This window comes from Nannobrachium achirus (genome assembly GCF_963921795.1).
Source record: "Nannobrachium achirus genome assembly, chromosome: 4".
Taxonomy (NCBI): domain Eukaryota; kingdom Metazoa; phylum Chordata; class Actinopteri; order Myctophiformes; family Myctophidae; genus Nannobrachium; species Nannobrachium achirus.
Genome location: NC_137813.1, coordinates 47,810,397 through 47,831,470, shown reverse-complemented (window position 1 = coordinate 47,831,470; position 21,074 = coordinate 47,810,397). Strand labels below are relative to the sequence as shown.

The 21,074-nt window shown below is 45.4% G+C and overlaps 1 protein-coding gene across 1 annotated transcript in view; it reads left to right on the top strand.

Moving 5' to 3' along the window:
- Positions 1–312: 312 nt before the first annotated feature.
- Positions 313–21,074, top strand: part of arhgap44a (Rho GTPase activating protein 44a) — a gene marked incomplete at both ends in the record, with an annotated part of 66,355 nt that continues 45,593 nt past the window's right edge. The window contains 1 exon segment of the mRNA XM_080723953.1: positions 313–365. Coding sequence (XP_080580079.1) covers positions 313–365 — 53 coding nt within the window.

Sequence of the window (21,074 nt, the reverse complement as noted above, 5' to 3'; positions counted from 1 at the left end):
ACATTTCCCACAGTGCATTGTTGCATAGCGACAACTTGTCACCGTGCTGTAGCGCTCTGCCCCATGAAGTGCCCATAGCGGTCCAGCATCCCTGCGCAGACCATGGGACAGATGTAGCCTAGATGTAGGGGGGAAAAAATCCACTGAAAATATGTAATTTCCAACGTTCACGCCGCGTCGCCGACTGCAATGAGGGACGGAAGATGTGATAGAGCGGACCATTTGTCGTGCCTCTGTGGAGCAAAGGCCGTTATTTTCAGAGAAATGCGGTATCTTTTCCCCTGTAGGTGTTGTTAACGCAGAAGAGACAAGATGAAGAAGCAATTCAATCGAATGCGACAGCTCGCCAACCAAACGGTGGGAAGGTAAGGGGATCATGATGATGTGTTTCCATTTGGATTGTTATGGATTTTACAAGTGAAAGGGAAAAGAAACCGCTCCTGCTGCTGTACTGTAGCAGGATATTATTATACGGTGCTGGTCGCACTTCGGGGGGAGAATCATTACCATGCAATGATGCAAATGTACATTTTTATCAACATGCAATAATGCTTATACAGGCGCAGAATAGTAAATGAGCGACGCAACCGGGATAACGCAATCGAACAAAGAATGGGCTACATTCCCAATCCATTGCATTTTAGCACTCCTTTTCTTTGCGTAATGGCTTATTGGAATTATACCGCATAGGCAGCGTGTAGGCGCATTGCCCTGGCTACAGTAGAGAGAGCTACAATACAACCTGACCACCACCTCTCCACTGAAATACTGGAAATAAATAAAACACACTCCGTCACTGACTCATCACAGTGAAACGATGCTTCACGCTAATACGGGGCGGCTCTCATAGAAAGTAGAGAGCCTGCACGGTGCTGATGCTGATGCTGAGAATCGCCTCCTCCTCCTGTCACCGGAGCTGTCAGAGGTGCATATGATGCAGACTGATGCGGTGTCGAGGAGGAGGAAAAGGCGCAATGTTTTCATTACGCAGTAGTGTCAGCTGTGTGACCACCACTGAGGGAAGCACCTCACCAGCGGCGTCAGTTCTGACAAAGCTAATTATGGCAACATGACTGGTGTCTTGCACGCGCCTTACCTTAGCAACAGGCTTGATTACAGTACATTTTATTATTTCCCCCCTGTAGCCAATGTTTGGCAGCTGCCATAGCTTGCCATACCCCAATTGACGCCTCTGCACCTCATAGGTGTATGTGAGCAGATCTATGCCTACAAGGTCGTCTACCTGGAGCCTGGCTGCTGCTGTGCTGGCTTTGTTGTTTTCACGAGCAGAATATTGCCTATTTCAGTCGCTTCGAATATGTTTTCATTTTGTAAAATAGACTGTTTAAAATATTGGGGGAATCCCTAAACAAACACACTAGAGGACATTGATTGAATCTAATAGGTCCAGTAGGTTGATGAGATAGATTCCCACCCATCGCCTCCTCAATCTCTGAAATGATTTACCATGTAGGAATCAAGTATAGGAAAAACCCTGCAGCCTCTATATCGTCACTGTCGGGCAGAAAGAAACCTCATATCTCCAAGTTTCAAATTTGTACATTCTTTTGCAAAGTAAAGCCCTGCTTCACCATACAAGGCCGGTTGCACAAAAGTAGTGAAAACAGCAGATCTACAAGCACACAACGCCTCGCGGTGCGAGGCGTTGTGTGCTTGTAGATTGGCTGTTTTCACTAGTTTAAATCATTTTTTAAATGATAAATGCAAAACAAACTGTTTTGGACATACAAGGTTTCCACCCGACAACGACGATACCTCATGTGCATGTCCCACATCACAGTGTCTCTCGCTTCACACCTCAGACCTCGCTGACATGAGCACGCTCTGTTTGACGGTTGACCTTTTTCTAACCACATGAACCCCCATGTTTCCCACCCTGCTCACCTCCCTGCATGGGAGATGATCAGGGTGGTGGTGGCAGTGGTGATGATGGGCGGGGAAGTGACGAACAATCCTGCGAAAAGATCCGATCTGCAAGCTCGCCAATGCTTCCCAGCGCCACGCGCCGTAAGATTGTAGATCTGCTATGAGCATGATCCACCACCACCCTGTTTTGTTGGCCTCCCAGGGAGACGGAGCAGCTTGTCATGCAGCGACGGGGCCAGAAGGTGCTCTCCGCACCGTATTGGGGGGATTAGGACAAGGAAAGGTGTGGGTCATTATGAGTACAAGGCTGTGCGCTTGTTGTCATGCACTCTGGAGGTGGGGGGACACCCCTCACAGTTAATACATGCAGGGCAGGCTCTGCAGGACTGCAAGGCAACGCTCCCTAGCTGCCTGCCACCACCACCAGTGGTGGGCCTGCACTACAGTATACAACGCCTGACAGCTGCCACTGGCATTGGCCGGCTTTTTTCTTTAGGTCTTTTTTTAGCCATGTTCTGTGTGAATCATTTAGAGAGTGTGTGTAGATGTGGGCGTTTGTGGTTACAGTACATGTATGCACGTGCGTGTGTGTGTGTGTGTGTGTGCGTGTGTGTGTGCGTGCGTGCGTGCGTGCGTGCGTGCGTGCGTGCGTGCGCGCGCGCGCGTGTGCAGGGACGTGCAGAGAATGTTAAGAGAGGCAGGGGCTGACATTTCTAAAAGGGCCTTTTGGAGGAAATATCGAAAATAGCAGGCCTCCAGCCTCGAGCTTGGAGGTCGGCTATTTTTGGTGCGTGATACCACACGGAACTATATGAAGCATAGTCAACAGAGAGCCAACAATTCTTTCAACATAAGACGCTGCATTCAAGTTCAGGAGAGTTTGGACAAGGCAATTCTCTTGAATGTTGCCTTCTGGTATGGAAAGGGCATTTGCATTTCTTTCACCATTGTAAAAGCTGCGTTTATGGTCTGAAGAGGGCACTTTTTACAGACAGATAAAAAGGCAGGGGCTCAAGCCCCCTTTGATGTCTATGTGTGCATGTGCGTGTGCGTGCGTGTGCGTGTGTGTGTGTGTGTGCGTGCGTGCGTGCGTGTGTGTGTGGTTGGTGGTGGGGCATTTCTCGGGTTTGTGTATGTGCAAACTTGAGTGCATATGCTGTATCTGCACCTGTGTGGGCGTGCTCGCACGCACAATTATTATAGTTAATTGTGCACCATCTCATTCGTATTCACTGCCCACATGAAATGGATGCATCTGCTGTGCCCCATAAGGGCATCATATTCTTGTTCCATTGCATCGTAATTATTCACATTCCACTGACTCTTTGCCAAGATGGGCATTCCGGGGTCGGCAGAAGGAACCCGCTGAGGTGCTTCTGTCCGTTCGGTCTGTGCCATAATGAGCAAACACATGCTCACCGAGAAGTGTTGCATTCCCAGCTACCCATAAGGTACTGTGCTGTGCAACCCCAAGACTGCCACTTGTTACCCCAATAAACAGCCATATAAATCAGTGGTTCTCAACCTGTGGGTCGGGACCCCCAGTGGGGTCTCTAAATTATTTTGGGGGAGGTCCCCAGATTGCAACATTGTTCTCTCGCTCAACAGTAAACAAACCATCAGAAAGTCTAAGTGTATAGAGGGTATCTGCACATTTCTAACTTTCTGACTTTTTAAATGACAAATTAAACATTGGCCAAATTGTCAAATATTAGAGGCAGAAATTGTGAAAATAGCCGATCTACATGCTCACAGCGAGGCGTTGTGAGCATGTAGATCGGCCATTTTCACAATAGAACAGGGTTATACAAAATGTAATGCCTCAGCTCTTTTGGGGGGTCCCCAGTTAAAATATGATTATTTTGGGGGTCGCTGCCTGAAAAGGTTGAGAACCACTGATCTAAAACCTCATTTATACATAGTTGCGTGCCGTGCTTAGTAAATAGCAGATCTAGAAACGCGTGGTGAGCTTGTATATATGCTATTTCCTGCATGCAACAATGCAACCAATTATAAATGAGGCTTAATGCTCTATTGCTACATGTTGGCGTCAGGCACTGGATGAGAGCGTTGGGGGGGGGGGGGGGGGCAGGGAAAAAAGGTAATGACGCCCTAGGTGTGTGACCTTGAGGTCTGACGCTGGTCGTACTGGGAAAGATGGAGGGGGAAATCACAGGTCTTATAATATACACCATCTTTCACTGATTCAGTGCAATGTCACAGAGGTTAGCGACACATTAAGAACAGATTACGTTTAGATCAGCATTTTGGGTTTCTGTCAGGTAATTATTACAATGTATGATGCCGACTGCCGAGTAGGTTGTTTTTATTTTAAATAGCATGATAACTTTTCCAGTGATTAATTCAGAGATAAGTGCGGGGCTTTTAGTCATATTAATCGTCTTCATTCAATCTTGTGCCGACGAAATTCAAAATGACACTGTGACGTGGACCATCACTGTGTGTATCTGCATGTACGATAAGATAGGATAAACCTTTATTGATCTGATTTCCAGGGGGGCATCCAGGTGTCATAGCTGGAACAGCAGTTATAATGAAATACAGAAACGGATTAGAGTCAAGACTCAAGAGCCAATAAAAAATGAACTGAAGATAAAATAAAACAGTTAGACTTAGGTTCTGACATAAGACCTGTGCACTGGGTCTCTGAATTAACGGGTTACTATATACAGTATTAATAAATATACATGAACACAACAACCATAAATAATACATACTGTATGTATCAACACAGAATATATATGCAATTGCAAGTCTCTCTCATCAGTTATCCTTAAAGGGGCACCCCACCACTTTTCAACCTATGTTCATATAATTGGTCCTCACTCAAAAATAGTTTTTTTCTTTTTTTTCTTCTTTTCTTTTCCTCAGAGGAGGGCTGTGGGCAGGTCAGAAACCCATCGTCTTGTGACATCATCGATTGCCAATCCAGCTCATAGAAACTGCAGGCTTTCTATTCCTGAAAAGTTGCAATTTTAAAGTGGAAGCCATTGTTCTCGCGATAATAAAAATCTAAATATTTCTTTCAAAAATATTGATAAATTCTTTTTTTGGAAAATGATGATGTCACAAGACGATGGATTCTGAACTTCCCACAGCTCTCCTAGGAGACTTGGACTGAGTAGATTTTTTTTTTTTTTATATTTTATCATGAACATTAGTGAGGAACTATTATATGAATACAGGTTGAAAAGTGGTGAACTACTCCTTTAACAGGGATCAGGGATCTGTAGTGTACATACATCCTAGTAGTTCATGGGCAAGTGCACCTGAGTCAAAGCCAGAGTCAGCAGTCTAAAAGAACACAGTGCCAGAGTTAAAGCAGGAGTCAGAAGAAATCCCATAGAACAGAACAGAGAGTGCAGGCCTTACAGTAAGTCCTCACATGGAGGGGTCAAGCTCGGTTGTATCGGTGCATGGAGCCTGATGGCCACTGGTACAAATGACTGTCCAAGTCTGTGTCCAGGGGCGTCACAAGGGGTAGCTATTGAATAATAGCAGATATACAAGCTCACAGCGTGGCACCGAGTGCCGCGCTGCGAGCTTGTAGATCTGCTATTTTTGAAAAGTCGTAAAAATGTGCGCAAATCTTTGAATATGTATTCTTCAAGCGAACATTTGTAACTCAAATTTTGCTTCCGGGGAGGGGTCCCTGGAACTAAATATTTTGAGATGGGGGTCTAGCTGTGGCCAAATACATATCATCTTGGGGGTCCTTCACATGAAAACGTTTGAGCACCACCGACATAGAAACATACGTTTCTTGCACACATTTTCACGACATTTTCAAAAATAGCAGATCTACAAGCTCGCAGTGCCGCGCTGTGTGCTTGTATATCTGCTATTTTTCAATAGTTAACGTTCATGGGGGGCCCGCGGTGAATCCTTGTACCCAGGGCCCAGAGTTTGGTGTGACGCCCCCTGTCTGTGTCGTCCCGTATGGCCAGCTTGCTGCCTGCTACCTGTGGCTTTGTTGCAATGTCCCTGTGCTTGTATTTATAGCCTCCCTGTGTCCTCTGCTCCCCATTCATATTTTGGTGGAGGTAGAGAGTGGGCGTTCTGCTGAGGCGTGGGATAGCTGGAGGAAGCACGAGTGAAGGGAAGCAGTGTCCCTTCAGGACAGGGTATAACACACGCCGCCTGCTCCAAAAGTGTGCGTGCGTGCGTGGGTGTGCACTGTGTAGGGATGGGACGATAAGCAATATTTATCGTGATACAAAACACTCACGATAATCGTATCGTGGAGATTTAATTTAGCGTGATATCGTCCTCCGTCATGCACTGGGATCAATTCACCTTTTATTTGCAGAGCTGCATATTATCCAGTACCACTTAAATCCTCTATAATTGGTAAACGGTACTTACCGAATACTGTAATATACCTACTTGATACAGTCTTTTTTTTCACTCTCTATCAAATGTCTTTGACAGGCGACGCGTTGCGAGCTTGTAGATCGGCAATTTTTTGGCAAATGTTCCGCACCAGGATAATGGATGTTGGGGATATTTTGATTATTGTGATAATATCGTAAATCGTGATTTCTTTGGTCACAATAACCGTGATATGAAATGTTCATATCGTCCCATCCCTAGCACGGTGCATGTGTGATTGGCTGGGACTCCAGTTCTGCACGCTGCATCAGTGTGTGTGTGTGTGTGTGGCGGTGCCTGATAATCGTGTGCATGATGAATTACAGTATGGTCACGGTCAACCGTAATGAAGCGCGTCGCACTGCAAGGAGACATGACATGTTACATCTCGTAGCCCTGTAGGTAGCTGTCTCTCACTTAGCGGAATCACCGCAGCTCACCTTCTGCACGGATCAGGGAAGTGCATCGCTGTTTTAATGGCTGCAGAACACATGGAGTATGGTAAATAAACTGACTAAAAGTGTCAGGCAATGAGCTATGTTGTCTGTAATGGGGATACGCCTCGGGCTTCCACACCAAACTGCCCCCTCCCTCTCCCTCTCCCTCTCCCTCTCCCTCTCCCTCTCCCTCTCTCCCGGGTCTCTGCGCATGCAAAACATTATGACAATGCCTCTCATGCCACTGAAACAATCTGAGGACATGGAGGGCAGTGAAGTCCCAGTTTTAATTGGATCCTCCTGATCCATACCTAATGTTACTTCTAGTTCTACTACCTGACCTACTTGATCTACTTGTGCTCACAGAACATTCAGCTCCTGTGTGTTAGACATCAAGCCATGAAGCCTTGTTCAGACCAATGATTTACAATGAAATGAAACCTGCTGTTTTACTGTAAGCCTGATTTATAGTTTTATCCACAAGTTTCCGCGGGAGTTTACTGGAGACTATCAGGACCAAACTTCCGGGTTTAACAGCAGACATACAAGCTCACGTCGCGTCGCAGATGCAACCCGTTGTGAGCTTGTAAATCGGCGGCGGAACCTCGGCGCAGACGTTTGCGCAATGCACTATGGGGCGTAGGAAACTCGTGGATACTTTGTCGTACGACGGAGGATACACTGAATTAGATTACGTTGCGGAGAGTGAGTGCTTGACCCGTGCAACCCTTAATGGAGCAGTCTCTGGGGAGTAGCTGAGCAGTCTGTAGTCCCCTGTGTTAGACTCCAAATGAATCCTTGCCATCCTGGAAATGGTCTATAGTGTCAAATCGGTACCAAGAGATTCTTCTGCATTGACATTGTTACCTCTGTCTGTGTGTGTGTGTGTGTGTGTGTGTGTGTGTGTGTGTGTGTGTGTGTGTGTGTGTGTGTGTGTGTGTGTGTGTGTGTGTGTGTGTGTGTGTGTGTGTGTGTGTGTGTGTGTGTGCGCGTGTGTGTGTGTGTGTGTGTGTACGCGTACGTGTACATGTGTGTGTTTTAAATGTAAGGAGGATTGAGGGTGGGGGGTGGTTGTGGGTCATGGGTGCTGTGTCAGCATCTCCCAGGCTCTCTGCCTGCCTGGGCGGGGTTCATGTCACATGACGACTAGCCTGACCAATCCTTTGAGACTTCACCATGGGAGATGTGCAGCCATGCATATTCTGAAGAAGAAAGAAGAAGACCATGCTGTGAAACAATAGGGGAGACAAAGGGACGTTGACATCATATTTGAGGTGTTTGAAGATAATAATAGTTATCGAGTCACTGGCTTTCTAAAAGATGAAGCCATATTTATGCGCTATGTTTGAGGTGATTTGTCTGTTTAATGTCCTGACATATATACAGCGAACAAACCGTGAGGGGAAAAAAAGAGAAAAGCGTGGTTGTTCATCTAGTTTCCGCTCTCCCTTGCCTTTCTCTTGACCCATTTCTCACTTAGCCAATTCCCCATCTCACTGCCCTATCTAGGTCTAGGACAGCCTGTTTAAAAGACTGAACGCTGTGAGCTTTATAACAATAATTCATGCCTTGCATGCAGTTGAGCAGTATCCGTCTATGCGACAGGCGACAAAGGGAAGGAAGATATCATTCAAATGCATGTACCTCACCGGTTGAATCTGTGGGTTGTATATTTGCATGCTTGTCAAGGGAAACCCTGCCCCCTCCTTTACCTACAGCTCCCATAGCATCCTCTCCCTATCTCTCTCTCATGCACTCATATCCACACTGCATCAGTCACCACCACCCCACCCACTCAGATAGTGCAGGCTTCCTCTGGACACACTGTGGCACGATTATGAGAGAACTGCAGCAGCTGGAAGTCAGGCAGAAGATGAGCAGCGGATTCTCACACCTCTCTCTGTCGACTAATAGGTCCATCTTGGCCTTTCGCAGTGTTTTGATGACAACAAGCAAACATCCAAGGGTTTGTGTGTGTGTGTGGTGTGTGTGTGTGTGTGTGTGTGTGTGTGTGTGTGTGTGTGTGTGTGTGTGTGTGTGTGTGTGTGTGTGTGTGTGTGTGTGTGTGTGTGTGCGTGTGTGTGTGTGTGTGAGCTTTACAGAGATTGTGCATTACATTCACCCACACATTCATGCACCGATGGTGGAGCAAACCATGCTCACCGGGAGCAACTATAGAGATCAGGGTCTTGCTCAAGGACTCTTTGACACTATAACTCTGGGGGAGCCCGGGATCAAACTGGGAACCCTTGGGGAACTCTCTGTTCTAAGACTATTCTACCCCTGATCCACCCTGTGTGTGTGTGTGTGTGTGTGTGTGTGTGTGTGTGTGTGTGTGTGTGTGTGTGTGTGTGTGCGTGCGTGCGTGCGTGCGTGCGTGCGTGCGTGCGTGCGTGCGTGCGTGCGTGCGTGCGTGCGTGCGTGCGTGCGTGCGTGCGTGCGTGCGTGCGTGCGTGCGTGCGTGCGTGCGTGCGTGCGTGCGTGCGTGCGTGCGTGAGAGAGAGGTGGGGAGAATTGTGCACTCTATAATATGCATGTGTGGCCACAGGTCCTGCAGTACTATTTGAGAGTGCATGCTGGTGAAAGATTGGACCTTATTTGCAGGGGTTGATGACAAAGGCACCACTGTAGTCCTACTATTAGGTGTCTTTGATCCAACCTTGTCTATGTTGCACAACTTGCACTTTCATGTGCTTTCTTGTGCATTCAGATCACGTTTTCAGTGTTGGATAGTAGCTAATATATCGTCGTTGTCGGGTGGAAACCTTGTATCTCCAAAACCGTTTGTTTTGTATTTATCATTTTAAAAAATGATTTAAACTAGTGAAAACAGCTGATCTACAAGCACACAACGCCTCGCACCGCGAGGCGTTGTGTGCTTGTAGATCTGCTGTTTTCACTAGTCTTGTGCGACGGCCTTGTATGATGAAGCAGGGCTTTACTTTATGAAAAACATACAAATTTTAAACTTGGAGATACGAGGTTTCTGCCCGACAGTGACGATATGTAACTAAGCTACTAGCTTAACTACATTTCCCATTAGCTAGTGGGCTCATCACATTATCTTCACTGCTGTAAGAATAATGTAGCTTTAGTTCAGTAATTTATTTTCACCATATAGCTTGCTATCTTGACAACAGTTGCGTCACTCACTACATTTTCAGTGGTACACTGACATCAAATAGAAGAGCATATAATAGAATAGAAGATAAATTCTCTTGGAATTTCATTTGTAACTTAATTACACAAGTAAGTTACTACACGGCAATTTACGATTGCCGTCTAAAGTTTGCAGCAGTGGTTCGTTTGGAACAAGATGCCTCAAATCATGAATGCTGCGTGCAATTGCTGGGAAACTTTGCATGCACATTACCACAATAACCCATAGTACCTAGACCTGGTGGAGACCTGTGCTCCGCTAAGCACTTTTTCTAGTTCATAATGTATTTTTGCAATTTGGGGTCCCCTGCGAGACACCGAATGTATCTTTTAGGTCTCAGCTGAAAAAAGTTTGTGCACCACAGGTCTATAGGGTTTAAGTGGTAAAAGTAGCTCGCCCAACACTGGACTTTTCACCTCTGCATTTGTCTCGGCAGGAGTGCTGTACCAGGGAGCATATGGTAGGTAGGCAGACAGACAGGTAACGTTACGCCGTGGGAGGTAACCCTATTACATGCAGAGCAGCAAAGTGATCTGGCTGTTGTGTGCCTTCATCTTGGCCTCCTCCTCTCCGCATCTCTCTCTCTCCTCCTCCCAGGGACGTGCTGGGCCTCTGATTCAGCCCGGGAAAAAGAGTTGGAGAGGCCCTCATTGCGCGCTATAGAGAGAGATCTCTCTCTATATCGCTGCTGCTACTCAAATATTTTCCATTTCAGATCACGACGAGTGACAAGCCAGTGGGCCAATTACATGAGTTATATTTCGTCGTTGTCGGGTGGAAACCTTGTACGTCCAAAACCGTTTGTTTTGTATTTATCATTTAAAAAATGATTTAAACTAGTGAAAACAGCTGATCTACAAGCACACAACGCCTCGTGGTGCGAGGCGTTGTGTGCTTGTAGATTGGCTGTTTTCACTATACTTTTGTGCAACAGCCTTGCATGATGAAGCAGGGCTTTGCTTTGCGAAAGAAATTACAAATTTGAAACTTGGAGATACGAGGTTTCTGTCCGACAGTGACGATTTACTTTGTTTGGCCGCACAGCCCCCAAAATGGAACGAAGGCCGACATTTTATTTTTAATTTTATCCTAATGGCCGGCCTGGACCGGCCCGGGAATGAACCGGCTGTTCGGGAGTTGTCCCGCTTTTCCCAATGGCCAGCACGTCCCTGCCTCTTCCTCTTGTCCTCCCACACAGCCTCTGGTTTAGCAGGCGAGGACAGCAGCCATGGAGATCTGGCCTTCGCGGCTCGGCAGATAATGATTCACTGCTCTGTTTAATACACCTCTGTGGAGGCTCTTGCTCATCACCATTGTCAAGCTCTGAGTGGCAAGATCCACTGTCTCCACGTACTATCCATCAAGCGAAGGCCCTCTCGCGTGACGCAGGTTTTCATTGGGTGCCAGTAGTCGTTAATAATCAGGATTGAGTCATCACTTGTGTGTATACACCCCTCGTTGTGTACTCATCCATTTAGATATTACTACAGTAGCCTATACTAGAGGTTTGGGACTATTTTAATATAGGATAGAGCTATTGCTCTGCAACTATCAAAGGTTTCATTGGGACAGGGGTTGTCAACTTGGGGACCCCCAGGCGCTCTTAAGCGGGTCCCAGGGGCTTCCCAGATAAATGTTTGATAGTTAATATTCACCATTATTACATGTACAAGTAAATGCAACTAGAGAACGTACAATAATACATATTGTGATCAGAGTTTAACTGTTCTCTCTATACATACAGTACATAAAGCAATTATGGACCAAATGACTGACCAAATCATGTCTAACAATAGAATAATTCTTATAATTTTGTCCCAGAGATAAAAATGTAAAAATGGTGGCCTGTGGTCTAATGTAATGCAGCCAAATTGCGGGTCCTTGACATGAGACGTTATGAGAATCAGTGCATTACAATAACCCTAGCACAGCAGTGCCTCTCAGAGACAACTTTCTGCTGGGTAGTTTGTTTGTAATAAAGAGCCTTTGTCAAGGAGCCATTTTGGCCCTCAAAAGAGAAATGATGTAATAGCAGACAGCAGGGCTGTCTCTCCCTTTCCATGTCACTGATTCTACCGCTTAAAGAGCCCCCGCACAGTAAAATCCCGGGTGTCGATTTAACTCTGAGATGTATACACATACATTAAGCCAAATGGACACGCGAGGGTCTATTTATGAAATGTATACACGCTGGGAGGTACAAGTGGATAGGATTATCACTGAGGGTTTTACTGTGTGAGGCCTCCTGACTGCGACTTGAATCTCACTCTCATGTGCACATGTGTGAGTGTGATGTGATGTTCCATCCGTCCATGTCAACCTGATGCATATTACTCACAGTGAAGTGGGTTCGGCCCGTGGCTACAGAACGCCCATGGGTGTTGCCGCGGAGGTCGCCCAGTCTGTTGCACATGTATTAGCTCAGCTCCGAAACAGGAAGTGACCTCAGGGCCTGACGACAGGCTTGGAGCTAATGAGTCAGACACATCCAAGCTGCGAAGTTCGCAGGCATGCAGGAGCAATTCGCCGTTGTCGGGTGGAAACCTTGTATGTCCAAAAGCGTTCGTTTTGTATTTATCATTTAAAAAACTAAACTAAACTAAACTAGTGAAAACAGCCGATCTCGAAAACAACGCCTCGCGGGCGTTGTGTGCTTATAGATCTGCTGTTTTCACTACTTTGGTGTGACGACCTTGTATGATGAAGCAGGGCTTTGCTTTGCGAAAAAAAAAAAATGAAACTTGGAGATGGTTTCTGCCCGACAGTGACGAATTATGGGTCTTGAACAGGATTGATGCGCACCCTTCTGCCTTCTCGTTGGTTTACCACATGAACCCCAGCATCCATATTCTGGGGTTGAATACTAGGCAAAAGATTACCAATCTACAAGCTCAGTGCGCATTGCAGCGCGATGCGTTCTGAGGCGATGTTTGGCGAAGAGATTTGTTGTAGATGGAAAAAAGGTCTCCAAGTGCAGAGTCAACTCAGGTCCAGTTTACAGTCTATAGGGTTTAAGTGGTTAATTGACTAGGGTTAGGGTTAGAAGCTCGGCTGCCCTTAGGGCCCATATATGGAGATATCTGTCAACGTCCATTTTATTCCCATATATGGAGATCTCTGTAGGACCCGTTTTGACCATCTGTTTGCCTCTGTCCATTTATGCCCATATATGGAGTTATCTGTCTGTCTGCGTCCATTTTATGCCCATATATGGAGATATCTGTATCTGTCTGTCTGCATCCATGTTATGCCCATATATGGACATCTATGCAGACACAGTACCGGTTCCGGAAAACCCTGATGTCAGACATCAGAATCCAAACCTTTCGTGCCGGTTCCAGAAAATCGCGTATCGGGTCGGGTCGAGGCCGGGCACTGCACTACCTGCTGCGGCGGAGAACGCGCGTGCCGAATTTGAAATAGGGAATGAATGCCCCACCCTTTAATGCAAACCCCATTATATCTGTTGTCATAGGACCCGTTTTGACCATTATGTTTGCCTGTGTCCATTTATGCCCATAATGTGAAGATCAGCATACAGAGATTCCGAACGTTTCACGCCGGTTCGGGAAAACCGTGCATCGGGTCGGGCCGAGGCCCGGCACTGCACTCTGCGCCGCAGCGGGGAACGCGCCTGCCGAATCTGAAGCCGGTGGGACGAACGGTTCTCGAGATACGCGGATTACATACACACACACGCAGATACGCAGAGATTTCTTGCATTTATAGTAAGATAGTAGCTAATAGAGTTTATCAAAGCAGATCCCAATTGCAGTTATAACGGTGTGCAGTTATACTGTGTGTTAATTGCAGTTATAACTGCAATTGGGGTCTTTCCATCTCGGAGGAAAGCCTGGTATTTGTTTACAACAGGCCATCTGATCTGGCCTAGACCGGATGGCAGAAGAGAAGAAGCGGCGTTGCTTTGTTTTGGTTCCCCCGTTTGTTTCCCCAATTCTTATTTAAAATGCTAGAGAAGTGAAGTCTTGCCAGTCGCTGCGAGTTGGATTAAAAGATGGATATACCGAATAAAATCTTCAAGAAATAAGCAAAACCAGCCATTGAGGACCCAATTTACTTGACATTATTACAATGCCAAATTTGTATGAGTGACTACTCCACCAATATGTCACAATATATTTAGACCACCGATTCCCCGGGGCCTACTTGTGAGCCGTGAGAATATAGCGTGGCCGGGGTCCCAGACATTATTGGCAAAACACTACGATTTTATTGACAATATAATTAATGTAAAAAAAAAAAAAAAGATTCAACGTATTTTCTCCTTAAAACCTTGAAAAATGCCACCCATCTTAGATGGGTGGTCCGCGAACACTTCTTTGAGTTTCAGGTGGGCTCTGCTCTAGAACACGTTGGGAACCACTTAGATTTAGACAATATAATTCAAACCCAAAACATCCTTTGAAATTGGAGTCCGATGGAAATCAATTTGGGGTATCCGTGACATGAAAAAGTTTGAAAACCACTTGTCTATAGTTTGGGCTTAGTCCACCACGTCTGTAACCTGACTTTCGCCAGATGGTGGCAGCATTGCTTATGCATTGCTTTACCATCTGGGCTCGCTCCAGCACAGTTGATAACACTCGTAAAGTCCCGGGCCGGACCAATCAGCGGCAGCTATGGGCGGGCTCTGAGCGGCTCTGAGCCAATAGAGTCTGATTGCAGACCACGTGGAAACCCAGGAGGCGGATTCTGGGTGCAACGTCATGCAGACAGGCCAATATGAGTGGTTGGAGTTGGCACGGCCATATCCAATCACCTGCTTTAGAATTTGAAAAAATGGCCCGCCCCTTACATCGGTTGTGCTGGACCGAGCCCAGATGGTAAAGCAGAGCGTTATGCAGGCATACGCAATGCTGCAAACCATCTGGCGAAAGTCAGGTTACCACGTCTGTGAAATACATGATTTATGTTCAGTACGAAGCAACACAAGCGTAATTTGTATAGGGTTGATGGGTTTAATAAACCCAAGGGCCCCCCTACTGGGGACAGTATTATAAATTCATAGGCTATTATATCGTCATTGTCGGGCAGAAACCTTGTATCTCCAAGTTTCAAATTTGTACGTTTTTCGCAAACTAAAGCCCTGAATCATCATACAAGGCCGTCGCACCAAGGTAGTGAAAACAGCAGATCGGCTGTTTTCACTAGTTTAAATCATTTTTAAAATGATAAATGCAAGACGAAGAGTTTTGGACAAGCCAAGGTTTCCACTCGACAACGACGATATGTATTTTGTCATTTCCAATATATCATGGGTCTCTAATCTCCTAATCTATGGGCCCCCCTCACGGCAGTACGGGGCCCTTTTGATCTGAAAACCCATGCAGAATAAGATCTAATTTCGCCCCTGCGAAGCAAAAATATTGTCCGAGTAATGTCAGCTATAAGCACTGCGAGCTCTTCCTCTCCGGTGGTCCATGAGGTCATAGTCAAGTTAGCTGTGATGTGTGCAATGAGCTAGCAGCAACAGCATGTGGCGTTGCTGTTGGGAATAACATCCCCCAAGGCCACGCTGATGTGATGGGCGACTCCCTGCCTCAACGTGCCCACTTCCCCACTTCCTTCCATTCATGAATGGCCAGTCGATAGACTCCAAACAGGAAGGCACTAATCCACCACATAATCACTTCCTGTTGTGTTTACCTCTCGCATCTCTTTGATACGTGTGTGCTGTTTTATGTCATGCAAAGGAGTTTGTGTTGCCTCTTTCGCCATACAGAATAGGATGTTTGGGTGCGTGCTCACGCACGCACACACACACACACAGGGCTGCAAAGCGATTGCTTTCTTAGCAAATATTCTATCGATTCGTTTTTTGATTAATCTAATTTATATATATATATATATATATATATATATATACACAGTATATATATATTATATATATATATATATATATATATATATATATATATATATATTAGGGGTGTAAAGATATAGTAACTGTATCGAAATATTGTTTTTAACTTAAAAAATCGAAGTATATCGAAATGAAAACAGCTAAAATCAAATCGTATTTTGTATCGTATCGAATCGGCAGTGCAAAGAATCGATTGTATCGATACTACCTACTTGTCCATTGTATTTAGCATTTTTAAGAAGAAAACTGTAAAAGGAGGGGTTTAATTACTTTTCTTTTCCATATAGCTACACTGGTCTATCGATAAATGTGTGTAGTCTCTGGGTTCATGTCAAGGTGCAGGTTTGTCAATATACAATGTCCATGTATTTGGCAGATAATCACTGTGTTTACTTATTTATATCCATAATAATACATGTTTCCCTTAAAAACCTGCACTATCCACACCTTTCAGACATATTTAATTTCTTTGCTAAATAGTTACTATATCGATTTTAAATCATTGAATTGAATCGTATCGTATCACCATGAATGAACCAATATCGTCCATGTATCGTATTGTCAACCATGTATCGTGATATGTATCGAATCACTATCAAAATGTATCGTTACACCCCTAATATATATATATATATATATATATATATATATATATGTCACGGTTAGATAGAGAAACAGTTAGATTGAGAAACGGAGCCCTTGTCGTGCGTCGCGGGGCGGAACAAGCGGTCGCTTTGACCCACAACAACGTCGCGTCGGCAGGAATGATAGCGCGCACCCCACAGAGGTTAGGGTTAGGGTTAGGGTTAGGGTTAGGGATAGTTTTACTGAGGTTAGGGTTAGGGTTAGGGTTAGAGTAAGGCATAGTAAGCTAATGGCTAAACACAGCCGAGCTGGGCTAGTAAATAAACGAAAGAGAGTCGCAAACGAGTGACGTCAGCGCCTGCACTAGTGAATGGCTGACTGGCTGTTGTCGCCATCTGGTGGTGATTGGTGTGTGGTGAACTACAAAACGAGCGCTCTTACCACAGTCTCACTGAGTTACCCAAAATGACTGTAACATATCAAATCAAATAATCACTTAAGCTTTATTTTTTACTTCATCGCACAATGGTGTGGTGCAGCAATTGTGAATATACCTGATCTACAAGCTCACAATGTGCTTATACTGTATACGTTTTTATTTTATCTTGACATTACATGCCCAAAATAGGGATAATTTATGACTATGTCTTAAACGATTGATTATTGCTACTTATTTTCCAATCAATTTAATCGTTGAGTTAGATTAACTGTTGCACCCCTACACACACACACACACACACACACACACACACACACACACACACACACACACACACACACACACACACACACACACACCCCACCCCCTCAAAGGGGGTAGGAGGAGAAGAATGCATGCGGTTGCCTAGTAACACGGCTACGGTGTCAGCAGTTGTATCCTGTTAGATATCGCAGCCATACAACAGCCATTATGCATAGCAGCATGCGAGAGAGCTGGACTTAGTGGCTGTATTAATAGGTATTTCACACACTGAACTTTGTATGGTGTGAGGTATAACAGATGCCACGTGTGTAAACAGTCATTTGGAGCGTACGTTCTCCATGAATAAAGTTAGCTGAGCTAACTCAGTGCTTGTTTCTAATTTCATGCTACTACTGTAGATGCTGCAGGCTCTCTCTCTCTCTCCCCATCCCTCTGTGTGTGTGTGTGTGTGTGTGTGTGTGTGTGTGTGTGTGTGTGTGTGTGTGTGTGCGCGCGCGCGGGTGTGTGTGCGCGCGCCGCCGCCGCACATATGTGAGCATGCACTCTCACTGCTCACAGTTATTCTTGCATACTTAACAAAGCTGTGACCCAGTTTGCTGGACAACTAGTAACAGTACATACAGTAAGTGGGTTGTTCCGTTTTAGTAACCCTGGCATGGCTGCACCACCGTGCCGAGGCCCACCCATCAGCCATCAGCCCTGTCATTTCAGGGAGGAAATCATTTGGGCCTCTTCTTTGCTCTTGATGGCTTTACAGCACAGCAAATATATTGAGAGGGAAGGGGTGTAAAAAAAAATTCAAAGGAGAAATGTTTACAGAGTGCCCTCCCCCTGGCATCGAGTGGTTGTGTGTGTGTGTGTGTGTGTGTGTGTGTGTGTGTGTGTGTGTGTGTGTGTGTGTGTGTGTGTGTGTGTGTGTGTGTGTGCGTGAGTGGTTGTGTGTTTGTTTGTTTGTGTGTGTGTGTGTGTGTGTGTGTGTGTGTGTGTGTGTGTGTGTGTGTGTGTGTGTGTGTGTGTGTGTGTGTGTGTGTGCGTGCGTGCGCGTGTGTGTGTTTGGGGAGGGGTTCAACCATGGGTCTTTTGACGATGCTCTGGCTCAGATGGGACACCATTCCTGTCATTTAATCGCAGCATTGCATCCTTGTTTCAGATTTTTATATCAAAATGTAAAATAAAAACAAGGATATAATCTCACGATTAAATACTGAGTGATAGTTCTAAAAGTTCTAAACAAATGACAACATTTCGGGATTTCTTTAACGCATAATATAGTATGTATGTAACTAACTATGTTTCTTACGGAGAGACATAACTTACTGCACTTTTAGACATTACTAATTGGTTATAAGCCATTGTATGTTTCCGATCGAGAACAGGCTCCTTTCCCAGATCGACGTCACTCACTGAAAGTACAAACATATACTATAGGCGCACAACAACACATCGCGCCGTGCTGCGATACCTTGTGAGCTTGTACTGTAGTGTAGATCGGCTATGAATCATCCTTAGCATGCCTTTGTTAGCCAGCTTATCATCACTGTGGATGGACCCAGGGGCGTCACACGAAATTCTGGGCCCTGGGTACAAGGATTCACTGCGGGCCCCCCATGAATGTTAACTATTGAAAAATAGCAGATATACAAGCTCGCAGCGCGGCACCGTGAAAATGCGTGCAATAAACCTATGTCAAGGACCCCCAAGATGATATGAATTTGGCCATGGACCCCCATTTCAAAATATTTAGTTCCAGGGACCCCCCAGACGCAAAATTTGAGTTAGAAATGTTCGCTTAAAAAATACATAATATTCAAAGATGTTCACACATTTTCACGATTTTTCAAAAATAGCAGATCTACAAGCTCGCAGCGCGGCACTCGGTGCCGCGCTGTGAGCTTGTATATCTGCTATTTTTCAATATCTAAAGTATAAAATAATCAAGGCCCCTCCACCACCTTGGGCCCTAGTAACTCAGTCCCACTTTCCTACCCCTTGTGACGCCCCTGGTGTAGATCGGCTATGAATCATCCTTAGCATGCCTGTGTTAGCCAGCTTATCATCACTGTGGATGGACCTAGAAGGAAACCAGAGCTTGACCAGTCAGTGTGTGTGTGTGTGTGTGTGTGTGTGTGTGTTGCTTGCTGTGTTCGTCAGAAGGACCTCTGAACTTGCTGAGCACAGACCTGTACATTGGCAGTGTCAAATCACAGCGCTGGGCCGGACACCAAGTCAATATGCTCTGCTCTGTGGGGAAGCTATTTTATTTGCATTTGATTATTATCCACATGCATTATTCATGCTTTCATAAAGCATGCACTGCTGCTGGAGGGCTGAGCACCAGGGTTCTCTGATAGTCACACATCTCGAGATGGAAATCTGTCCTATAAGGCAGGGGTGGGCAACTTTGATGATGGCGAGGGCCACTATATTTCCACCTTCACTCCAGAGGGCCACATTTCATATTGCTACGTCCTACTTTGTCATTCTAGTATCTCATACAAAAGAAGCAAAAATAGCCGATCTGCAAGCTCAAAACGCATTGCGCTATTTTTGCTTCTTTTGTATGAGATACTAGAATGCTTTTGAATTGGAATCCTGAATTATTATTATTTTATATATTTTTTAAATGGAATCCTGGAATTTAACATTTTGATTTAATTTCAGTAATATACTCATGTTAGCTTTATGAACCTAAATACAAATACATTGGACATAAAAAATACATTTTAATACTACTATACTAGTCATTAAGCTACTTATACAGACTGATAGAATTAAAGCTTATTAATGTTTGGAATTATAACAGCTGAAATCAATAATATATCATCAGTATTCTGGTATTAACCTGCGGGCCGCATGAAGTGAAGGTGAGGGCCGCATGTGGCCCCCGGGCCGCCAGTTGCCCATCTATGCTATAAGGAATGCACAGCTGAAATGGTTATCTTTTTACATTGTCATTTTACTCAAATTACAGTGAAGGAAGGAATGAAGGTCCAAAGCACAGGGCAATCGTTCACATTGGCCACAACAAGATACTGTTAAAGTTGAACCCAAACTGTACTGAAGCCGAATCACTTTCTCTTTCTCTTTCTTATCAGTGCTTTGTTGATGTTGCCATCAGAGACAGAGAGGCTGTTCTTCATATTCTAGCCCTCGGTCTGTCTGGGTAAATATTGTCTTAGCTAATTCTTCTTCCTGCAGTGTCTGCAGGCGCCCCGTGTTTATGCAGCACTGGCTTTGTAGACGTTCATTCCTCTGAGGGATTACATAAACCAGCAACGTTTTATACTGTCCATCTTTCAAATGAGTGTGTTGAAAGCCCAATTAATTTATTATTCGTTTCAGGGATCAGTGTTTCACTCGGTGTATTCATGCATGTTCTGCATCAGTGTGTGTGTGTGTGTGTGTGTGTGTGTGTGTGTGTGTGTGTGTGTGTGTGTGTGTGTGTGTGTGTGTGTGTGTGTGTGTGTGTGTGTGTGTGTGTGTGCGTGCGTGCGCAGTCTGCGCACGCCATGTGTGTCCGTGTGTGCGTGGTGCGTGCATTTGTATGTGTGTGAGTTTGTGTGTGTGCATGCACGTGAGCGCATTATTGAATCATTATCTTGCCTCAGGTGAAGGAATGGCTGTGAAGTGGCAGATGGTTTGGCATAGGCCTGGCAGAGTCCTGTGCCCCATGGCGAGCACACCACCCACAAGACTGCCAACTTTCCCCCTGTATTTACTTTCCTCTCAGGACTCTCTCTCTGCACGCCGCATTTGTTGCTAGGACTCTCGAGCCCGATTTGTACTTTGCCGCACAGCGGTGTCGTGCACCGACAGTTGCTGATCTGCAAGCGAACATCGCATCACGCTATGGCGTGTTGTGTGCTTATAGATCTGCTGTTTTTGGTCTTCAACTTGGCAACCTCTCCTCGGCTTTACGTTAGGATTCTATACAAGACCAACCAGCTCCAGTACTTCCTGTTTTCAGGCCAATGCAGTGCCGTTTTGTTTCACCGCGCTCGTCTCGATGGGCTGATTATGTGCTCC